This window comes from Puma concolor, chromosome C1 (assembly GCF_028749965.1).
Source record: "Puma concolor isolate L17-30 chromosome C1, mPumCon1.1.hap2, whole genome shotgun sequence".
NCBI lineage: Eukaryota > Metazoa > Chordata > Mammalia > Carnivora > Felidae > Puma > Puma concolor.
In genome coordinates this window covers 160,484,670-160,495,897 of record NC_141674.1, presented here as the reverse complement: position 1 = coordinate 160,495,897, position 11,228 = coordinate 160,484,670, and the positions used below count along the sequence as shown (strand labels likewise).

The following is an 11,228-nucleotide window of genomic DNA, read 5'->3' as shown; positions in this document are numbered from 1 at the left end:
TTAGTGTAGAGCTTCAAAATCATCATTTTATAATTATTTCTGTTTCCTTTAAACTTATTTTTAGAGATATTTAATTAGAAACAAGGCAGGTATACAATTACATTGTACACAGAGAAATAGGAAGTTAGAAATATTTCTACTCAACAGTTTGAAAAATAGCTAAAGTATCAAATCAAAAGTAGATAAGTCAATGATAAAAGTAAAATTTCCAAAACAGGATATATGACCTCATACCAGTCAGAATGATGTGACAAGAAATAGCAAGTGTTGGTGCCTGGGTGGCTCAGTTGGTTGAGTGTCCAACTTTTCATTTCGGCTCAGGTCATGATCTCATGTTTAGGGAGATCGAGCCCAGAGTCAGGCTGTGCTGACAGCATGGATCCTGCTTGGGATTCTCTCTCTCTCCCTCTCTCTCTGCCCCTCCCCTGTTCACAGGCACAAGCTCATTCTCTCTCTCAAAATAAATAAATATTAAAAAAAAAAAAAAGAAACAGCAAGTGTTGGCAAGGATGAGGAGCAAAGGGGATCCTCGTGTGCTGTTGCTGGGAATATAAACTGGTGCAAACGCTGTGGGAAAAAGTATGGAGGTTCCTTAAAATTAAAAATAGAAAATACTGTATGATCCAGTAATTCCACTACTGGGTATTTACCCAAAGAAAATGAAAACACTAATTCAAAAGATCTAGGCACCCTTATGTTTATTGCAGCATTATTTACAATCGCTAAGATATGAAAGCAACCTAAGCGGTCGTTGATAGATGGATAAAGAAGTAGTATATATATGCAACGGACTATTACTCAGCCATAACAAGGGATGAGATATTGTTATTTGTGACAACACGGATAGACCTGGAGGGGTATTATGCTATGTGAAGTAAGTCAGAGAAAGAGATACTGTGTGATTTCACTTACATGGGGAATCTAAGAAACAAAACAGATGAACAAATGAACAAATAAAGATACAAACAAAACCCAGAAACAGACTCATTGATATAGGAAAAAAAACTGGTAGCTGCCAAAGGGGAGTGGGGTGGGGAGGTGGGAGAAATAGTTGAAGGGGATTGAGAGATAACAGACTTCCAGTTTTAAATAACAAATCACCAGAGATGAAAACTTAAGTACAGTAAATTCAGTCAATAACAAGGTTGTATAGTGAACAGATGGTAACTATGTTTATAGTGGTAAGCACTGCACGATACATAGAAGTGTTGAATCACTATATTGTGTACCTATACTATACTTCAAAACAAAAATATTTATATTAGAATAATGTTAAAATCTATATATTCTATATATTTAAAATTTTTTAAACGTTTATTCATTTTTTTTATTTCTTATTAAATTTTTTTTAATGTTTATTTATTTTTGAGACAGAGAGACAGAGCATGAACAGGGGAGGGTCAGAGAGAGAGGGAGACACAGAATCCGAAGCAGGCTCCAGGCTCTGAGCTGTCAGCGCAGAGCCCGACGCAGGGCTTGAACTCACGGACCGTGAGATCATGACCTGAGCTGAAGGCGGATGCTTAACCGACTGAGCCACCCAGGCGCCCCTAACGTTTATTCATTTTTGAGAGAGAGCACGAGCGTGCAAGTGGGGGAGGGGCAGAGAGAGAGAGAGAGAGGGAGACACAGAATCTGAAGCAGGCTCCAGGCTCTGAGCTGTCAGCACAGAGCCCAATGTGGGGCTTGAACTCACAAACCACGAGATCATGTCCTGAGCCAAAGTCAGATGCTTAACTGACTCAGCCACCCAGGAGCCCCATATTCTAGATATTTTTTAAACAACAAAGTTCACTTGTGTTTCTTCTGCTCTGTCTGCATACCTTATAAACATTTCTTTGGGGTGAACATCTGAGAAAAAAAATCAAGGCTCATTTTTTTTTTTTTTAAAAAGTAAAGTTTATTCAACTTTTCCTATATTTTTTCCTCGTAAAAAAAATTTCTGAGATCTTTAAATGCCTCCTTTAATTATTTTATCTCTGTAAAATGTGGGTATTAAAATTCTCCCCTTTATCGCTCTGAAAATGATTTTTCTCTATTTCCTCCAGTTAATTTTTCTAAAAATCTGGGAACTCTCATTGTACTATCTGCCAAGTATTTTAAAGTAAAAAAAAAAAATGTTGAGAACATCTGTTCTAGAGAAAAGGTCTTGTAGGGTTTTTTTTTGTTTGTTTGTTTTGTTTTGTTTTTTTTTTTTTACCTCACACAGCAATCTTACACATTGTTTTGCATAGAGGAGTTGCTCCAAAGCTGTTTGCTGTATTGAATCATATTGAGTATTATAATATATGGTATAACATTATTATAATAGGACTAGCCCAAACTGGAGTGAAAAAAATCAGAGTTTATGGTATAAGAAAAGTGATTAATCATGTGTAACAACAGAATTGAACTTTTCTTGTCAGATACGTTAGTATAACTAAGTGAAGTCCCTCCATCATTTAAGTGCATTACTGGATGTCCACTCTGTGCCAGGCACTACCCTAGGCTCTGTGCCCACAAAGATAGACAAGACAAGATCCTTCCTCTATAATCACTCACAGCCTAGTGGAGGCGGCCAACCAGAGACTGGGAAGTTACTAAACCACAGGACTTGGACTATGGCAGGTCCAAATTTTCTGTCCCTCTAACTCCTTTCTATTTACTGCTAAGGTGATGGGAGTAAAGAAGCAAAAGCTTTATCAGCATAATTAGCAAGAGAGGTGTCCATCTGCCTTACAGAAAGACTTAGGCTTGCCCCCTAAACACAAAAAATTATCCTGACCTAGGAGACCTTGAGTGCACTCCTTTAGGATGGGAGCACTCAGCAGTGGAACCCTGACTCTGGACAGATGCCTGGAGGGTCTCTCAGGAAGGAGGTGGATGCCAGGGAGAGGTGAGGTAGAAACAGAGTCCTGGATTTTCACAGGGGCAGATTTTGCATGGATGGACACAGCAGGAAAAATAAATGTCAGTATTCATGATTGGCTAATGGCAAGGTTGTCTGTTACTCCCCTAGATGTTGAGGTCTCCGTTACTCCCATGAATGATGGTTACTGCTATAGTGAAGATGTGCTCAGTGTCCCACAGCTACGAAAAATTGTCCCGCTCAGGCTGCACTGCAGATGTGAGGAGGGCAATGGAGGTATGAGAAAATGGTTGGGAATATGAAAATTGTTCAGTAAGGCTCAGACATGCACCATGTGTCCAAAGAAGCTGACCCGTTGCAGTGCTTTCTTATGAAATGACAATCAGTCAACTACCATGATTGTTCTTACCCTCTGCAGATTGGGGGTGGGGGGGGCAGGAAGTACAGCTCAGTGCTGAGCAGAAGATGCTCCTTTTGAGGATGAGGAATAAAAGAAAGGGCAGGCTGGGTTGTCTTCCTCAGGAACGGAGTCCACAGGTGACAAAGATTTATAATACTCATCTTCCCCATCAAGCACTTTGATTTGGCTGCAACAAAGAAAAGAGTTTTCGGGAAAAAGAGAAAACAAATGCCGCAGTCATCACCCAGGCAGCTAACAGTGCATGAGTACTGGGAACAGGGCTGGGTCCCACCCCCGGAAGGGAAGGATAACTTAGGGTACCTCAGCGTGACCCAGAACTCAGGAACTGACTCTGATCCACCAAGCCTTTGCCTCTGGGTCACAGACTGATAAAGGGCTGAATTTAGTGGCGTCTGGAGGCTGTGATCATATTACAACTTTTCTGTCTGAATTTACTTGTCTGTCCCTGTTTGGTTCCTAGATGAGAAAGTTCCCCTCTTGCCCTCCTCCAGTTCTCAAATTAGTACCAGTTAGCTATGTCACTGTATTCTCGGTCAAGATACTAACAATCAAATGGGCCACAAACTCTTTAGTGTCCTGTGTCTAACCACAGGGGGAAATTTTCCTCTGTGTATCTTTAAGGCCCAGGGGTAGGGTGATGTGGGAAGTGGCCTGTTTGCACTGTGTGGAATGCTCTCATCTGTGAGAGAGTTTTATACAATCTTCTATGACTGCAATTAGGAGGAAACTACAATTTCCTGGGATAATTATGAGAAATAACATTTGCCTTTAGGTGGCAATTTCAGCCTTTTTGGACAGAATAGACCAAGTTTTATATAGCTGCTACTGTGAAAAGTAGTTTCCAGTGTCAATAATAGTGGTGATATCCCCATTTGCATATTTTTAGAAGCTCTTCTGGAAAGTTTTGCATTTTCTGTAATATCACAAAGGACCCCTTCTGTTTACAGTTGCTTAGAACTAAGAAGACAGATATTTACCCAAGTTTTCTTGGCTTCCTTTTGCTCCCTTGATATTCTAGAGTTCCCTGTGGAGAGGGCCAAGAACACACAGTCAAAGCAAAGCAGCAAGTCGTTAATTTTTAATTCAAAGTGATTTTGTGTTGAATGCAAGCAGATGCTGATAATATCAGAAGTCACAGCATAATTTTTTTGATCAAAGGGCTCAAGTGAGCCTGATGAAGCATGCATCTTGCTCGTCTTTGATAAACCACATCAATTATTCACCGTGAAGGCAGACATCCTGACATGAAAGCAACAGATAAAGAGCCTAAGCACATGTTCAAGAAGAGAGCATAAGAGAGTGGGGGTGGGGCTGGAGGGGCTGGAACAGGTATTAATAACAGAATTATTAACTGGAAACAAAGCCAGTGAAACAGCTTTATGGCCACTTTGAACTCACATTTAACTGGTTATAGTACATGGTGTCCTCAGGGCTACTCAACATTTTGGGCTGCTGACATCTTCGGCGAGGTGTTCGCTGCTTCTGTACAAGACCATTTTCTGAAACTGCAGCAAGACAGCAAAACTTTACTGTAAACCATCTGAGGTATTGGGAAAATTAGGTAAAAATCGCTCTTCACATAAATGCACTTAGTGGAAACTGTGTCTCATTTTAATGGGCATGTTAGAGCTCTGCTAATATTGGCAGAAATGTCATCCTAAAACACATACACACACATAGGAATTGCTAAGTGTAGACAAAGGCCACTGTCTGTAACTTTGCCTTCATCTCTCTTATCTAAATCAGAAGTCAAGAGTGACAGAAAGCAAATTGGTTTGTCCATGCTGGTGAAGTAGAGGTTGGTGGCCAGCCTTTGTAGAGCACAGAGTCCTATCTTCATGGGATAACTCAGGACAATGAAGGCAATCCGGGATAGTTTGCACCACATCTTGCAGTGAGGGTTCAAAGACATCTGGAGCACACACCCTCTTGGGTAGATGAGAAGCAAACCTTTTGGTGGGATACGTTTCGGAGGGAAAATGGCTTGAGCTAGTATTTACTGAAATGCTTTGAACAATACCATTGATCCATGCAATCTCTGGAGATAGCGTAAAGGAGAAGGGGAAAAGATAATTGCATGATTTCACAGAGCAGCCTCTCCGTGTTAGCCCCGATTTCAGAACCCTGGACCAAGAGTGAACTGGAGTTTAAGAAACCACGTGTCCAATGAAGTCATGATTTATTTCCCTTCCAAGCAGATGATTTTTGTGGAATCTGCTGTCCTTTTGGCACTATATCTGAATCAGGATTTAGCAGTTTTAACTTCTTGCCAACACACACACACACACACACACACACACACACACACACACACACCCCAGAGCTGCCACACAATACTGTTTATGAATGTTACAGTCCAGAGAAGAGTTCTCACTTTCCTGGGCCGAGTGTGTATCATATTCATAAAACAGGGTTGTAGAATTGTACCTGGAATCATAGTTTCACTTCACTAGAGGTTCTTACTATTTAGGGAAACTCTGGGGGAATTTTCTAAGTGAAGAATGACTCAGCAAGAACCATTATGAATAGCAAATTATCAGTTTCCTAAGTATGAAGTTTCACACCTTTACTGTTCTTGAACTGGAACCTATCTATATTGGCCAAGACTGTTAGAACCATACAAGGATTTAGGAACTATTTATTCTAAATGCCTATTTTTTATTTTTTTTTGGAAAAGAAAACAGGCCCACGAGCGTTGAATGACTCATCCCAGATGAAATGGGAGAGTGAGGACCTAACCCTAGACTCTTACCTCCTGTTCTGGAAGCATTCTTTTAAAAACTATAGCATACTGTCCTTCTTAACAAGAAACTTTTTTTGTAAGCTAAGATCTAAGTAAAAGTAAGCTCCATCATGCTATGTTGCTTGCAGAAGGTTCTAGTAGCCATTAAAGATATCCCTGTACACATCTTCAGGAAGTCTGGGTAGAGGGCAGGACTCCAGTATCTTGGGCTGGCATCATCCTCAGAGTATAAGGAATCCAGAATTGATATGGGTTCTTTCTGCTACTTCCAACATATCTACCGCCTGCTTGGTTTGTGAAGTCCATATGCTGTAATATGGTAGGACACAAGGTGCCCTGTCTCATCTCCTCTGATTTATAGATTAATGAACAGAAGTGTATAGAGTTAAAGTTGCTGGTGTGAACATGCACTAGAGATCTGACATCTATTCTCCCTTAGACTTCTTAACGTTATGGGAATTCCAACCTTGGAAACTCAAAAGACTGATCTTAAATAGTTTCTGAGTTCAGCTGGAGTTCAGCCCAGTTCAGCTGGACTTCATATAGTGTTTACATTTGATAAGAAACTTTTATTTATATTCTCAACTGGGGATACTTAATTTAAGATGTGGTTCTCAAATTTTGTTCTCGATGAATTTGCTATTCCATGGGTGGGTATTTTTTTCCTGATTTTTAGAACTTAGGAATTAAGTTATTGGGCATAATTTTCACAATTTTAGCATTTCTCCCATAAATTAAAAAAAATCTGTTGGTGTCTGATGGTATCTATACTATACTAGAATCTAGTATAAGCTGGTGTCTGATTTAGCATTAAATTTTAATTTTAATTATTTTAACTTAAATATTTCCATGTCTCACAATGTTTTACAGAGTGCCATAACTTACAAGAGTTTTGCCATTGGAACAAATTTGAGTATCACTGGTATGTGATCAATAATAAGAAACCAAATAAATATTTGGGAAATGAATCATTATTTAATAAATGCTGTTGAGTGGGGCACCTGGATGGCTCTGTTGGTTAAACTTCCGACTTCAGCTCCTCAGATCATGATCTCACAGCTCATAGGTTTGAGCCCTGCATCAGGCTCTGTGCTGACAGTTCAGAGCCTGGAGCCTGCTTTGGATTCTGTGTCTCTCTCTCTCTCTCTCTGACCCTTCCCCCATCACACTCTTGTTTCTCTCTCTCGAAAATAAATAAAGTGTTAAAAAAAAATGCTGTTGGAACAATTTGATAGTAATATACAAAAAGTATAACTTAAATATAGACCTTATAAGGTTTATCCTATATGTAAGGTACTTTGCTGGATATTGTGGGGAAAACAAAGAAAAATAAGACAAGGTCCCTGCCTTCAGTCTAGTAGACAGCATTGAGTCTTAAGAGGTTAAGTGACTTATCATAAATTAGTGCTGCTGGGCTCAAGTTAGTGTTAAAAATTTTTTAAATCTTTTACTTTTCTCAATATGCTTTTTGATTCTTACAGGCCACAATAAATTCCAGATGAGTTATATAGTTAAACATTTTAAATATTCCTATAAAAACCTTAAAGGGAAATGAAATAGACTATTTTAACTGTGGAAGAAAATATTAATGACAAAGATGGGTCCAATTAGAGTAAAATATTCTGTATGATAGACAGTAACAAAACTAAGATGAAAGGAAGTGCAATAGAAAGATAAAAACAAATTTATTTTTATTTATTTATTTATTTTTTAATTTTTTTTTTAATGTTTATTTATTTTTGAGACAGAGAGAGAGCATGAACGGGGGAGGGTCAGAGAGAGGGAGACACAGAATCTGAAACAGGCTCCAGGCTCTGAGCTGTCAGCACAGAGCCCGACGCGGGGCTCAAACTCACGGACCGCGAGATCATGACCTGAGCTGAAGTCGGCGGCTCAACCGACTGAGCCACCCAGGCGCCCCTCATGTTTCTATTTTTATCTTATTTTGTAAAAGCTCTTAATATGTATTTTACACTCAATATATAAAACTACCAAGGCACCAACAAGGATAAATTTAAGGTATGCTGTTGATAGATGAAAATTCAAAATTCAGGAAAAGAAGCAAATATAAAACAGCATATAGGACATTGATGAAATCTAAATGTTTATGTACATTGAGAAGTTTTTTTTTCCTTTAAAAATTAAAAAAAAATCAATAAGGCATGTAGGGCAAAATTATTCTTTGATTCAGTAGACAAAGAAACTATAGCTAAGAAAGATAAATCTGGAAGTGGCAGAGTCGAAGCCACAACCCCTGTCTTTTGAGCCAATCAGTTTGCTTACAGGAGACATAAAACAATCTGGCAATTACCTAGTTCATTTGATTAGTTTATGTAGACAAAATAGGCAATTCAAGGTTGAAGGTAAACATTAGTATATGAGTTATTTGAAGACAATGTTAGTATTCTGAAAGTGGCCTATTCTTACTTCACATAAGCATTTGTAAACCAAGCCAAACTCTCCAGTTTGTAATCCTCTGGAGGCTCCCTCCCCATAAAGCTTTTCGAAAGTATATCACGTCATGAGTACTGTTTAACATAGGTCTCTTTCCCCTTCAAGAATCCCTGCACCTTCTTTTCCCCTTGCACCTTTTGATTTCATATTTGAGACCCTGAACACACCTTTCTCTTCTGAGCTGACACAGAACTTTGTAATAAACAGGAGATATACCTGTCATAAAATGGAAGAAATGTAAATGACACCTCAGTGAGGAGCGCTGGGACAGGCATACTTCTCTCTCTAACCCCAAATCACCATACTCTGTGGCTGCACAACTGGCTGAGTCCTTAGTGAGAGACAAACAGCTGAATTCAGTTGATGGCTTCGTTACATAACTTCAAACAACTGGTTTGGAAATTTCATATTCCAGTTCTTTTTATCGAACATGCAGGTATATCCAAGCTAGAGTTGCCAGATCAAATACAGAACACCCAATTAAATTTGAATTTCAGATAACAACCAATACTTTTTTTAATCTACTAAAATCCTGTGCGATATTCAGGACATACTTGTATTAAATTAAAAAGTGATCAGTTATTCATTTGAAATTCAAATCTAGCTGGGTGTTCTGTAGTTTTTGTTGTTGTTAAATCTGGCAACCCTAATTCACAAGCACAATTTCAAGTTGCAAACAAGGCGTTTTGTTCCCTCCTAGGGTCTCAGAGATGAAGAAGGAAACTATTTCCTCTGCTCTAATTGACTTGCTGAGTTACAGCTATTTTGGCTACAAATGCTCTTCTCTACACTGTCCCCTAACACGTAGGGTTTCACTTTTTATCACCCATTACAGATGTGCCATTCTGATCCATTTCCTAGCAGGATCGTAGTGAGGGAAGGACAACCACAGTGAAGGCAGGATGGGGCATACAGCCCAAATATTTCCCTGCTTAGTGGGGCAGTATGAACTCTGGGCCCCCATGGAATGGACAGGTAATGGGCAGGGTTCCTGGGAGGAGAGAGAGAGAGCACACCAGGAGAACCATGGCCATATGCACCCTTCCTGTGGGCCCTCAGCAGGCAGGAATATGTTCTGAGTGGCAAGACTGCCGATCTATCTGATTGCCATTTTGTGGATGAGCCTTTCCTAGGGTCATTTGCCAAGTAAAACATCTCCTTGAAGCAGATAGTGTTCAGTGTTCTAGATTTACAGATGGCAAATCCCATGTGGGGTTACTAGATATTTCCCTGAGGCACAAAACAGAATTAAGAGTTATGCAATTCATTTACAGACTTCTGTCAACTCTGCATAAAGGGAGGTACATCATTTCTGTGACCAAAATTCTCAGGGCAACTGGAGGTGACAGTAGCCTAGCTGTCAGCTGGATTCTCTTTCTCCTCAATGATAGCCGACCATGCTGCATGGCACCCCGGTGACACTTAATGAAACAGCTTCCAATGAGATGACTTGGCTTTTCTGGCTCTGTGCCTCTGCACTCACCATTTCATTTTTATGTATCAAATCTTGTTTTACAAAGTAGCTTTTTATTTATTTCATCTCATTTTGGGAAGGACAACTAACCCCAAAGAGATAACAAAAGCATAAGGAGATTAAGAGATCACATAGCACGGTAGAGACAAAGTCCAACTGAGAATTCAGGTTTCCGAATGTCCTCACCGATGATCATTTTCTTTACATTACACAAATTGTTCAGTTTTTAGAAATACTGGTACCCAGATCAGGACCTAGGCATGGATGTTAAAAAAAAAATCTCCTTGGATAGTTCTAATGTACAGCCAGGGTTGAGAGCCACTATACTAGACCATACTAAATCTTTCCTTAACAATAAGAACCACATCGGCAAAAAGCCTGCGATAATCTGCACTCCCTTAAAAACGCAGTCTAAGGAAGAATCTTCCCAATGTGTTGTAAACCACTTGCTCCTGATATACCCTGAGGCATAGGCTATTTCAGGGATGCTCAGAGTCTTGACAGGGAATAGGAGGGAAGATATTATGCCCTGGGAACTCAGATTTTCAAATTTAAGTCACGACACGGGGCTGATAAATCTCTGTGGTTCAGTCCCTTCCTTATATATCTAAGGGGTGTGAACCCAGGGAGCCTGGGCCCCTCTGCTGGTCTCCCTTCAGAGCCAGGGCTAGAACTCAGGTCTTTTGATTCAAAATCCCAAAGCCTAGGCCATGGCATTTACTACAATGCTTGTTCTTTTACTGAGACATTCTTATAAGTTTTCACCTCACCATGTCTAACTTCAGGAGGGACTAAGGAATTCAGTGGGTTTTTGTAAAACATACGCACAACCAGAAAGAGAGATTTTCTCCTGGGGTGCATGTAATTCAGATCTTCCTTCCTAAGATGAAAGGAAAGCTACAAATTTTCCCAGTTGCCATGTTATGTCATGAACAATCTTCTTCAAAATTGCAGAATTGCTACAAAGAAAATATCCCTGAGTTAAATTAGTGCCTGTGGAAGATGGTGGAGTTATAAATTGTCTGTGTGGAATTTTCTCCTTACTCGTTAGGGAAGTAGTAATAACTTCCCCTAAAACTATTTTAGCTCAGGGCTTGGCATACATTTAACAAATAATGAATGAATAAATGAATGAATGAATAAATGAATGAATGAAATGGTGACCATTCACTACTCTTGTCAAGATTTATTCCATCTATGTGGCCCCCCTCTTTGGTTCTGTCAATCAGGATATTATTGCCAAGGCTTCCAATAGGAAGAGGGCCTTTCCTATCTTGGGACACCTCTG

The 11,228-nt window shown here is 39.6% G+C and overlaps 1 protein-coding gene across 6 annotated transcripts in view; it reads right to left on the bottom strand.

The window, feature by feature from the left end:
• Positions 1–681: 681 nt before the first annotated feature.
• Positions 682–11,228, bottom strand: part of MYO3B (myosin IIIB) — a 482,588-nt gene continuing 472,041 nt past the window's right edge. For 5 of the 6 annotated variants that reach the window (XM_086718868.1, XM_086718870.1, XM_086718869.1 and 2 more), the window contains 3 exons: positions 4,668–4,774; positions 4,247–4,293; positions 682–3,435 (listed from right to left, as the gene is read on the bottom strand). In XM_086718868.1, the coding sequence (XP_086574994.1) occupies positions 3,297–3,435; positions 4,247–4,293; positions 4,668–4,774 (293 nt within the window). In that variant the 3' untranslated portion in view covers positions 682–3,296. The remainder of the gene's footprint in view (positions 3,436–4,246; positions 4,294–4,667; positions 4,775–11,228) is intronic. The other variant, XR_015255300.1, reaches the window with a different exon arrangement.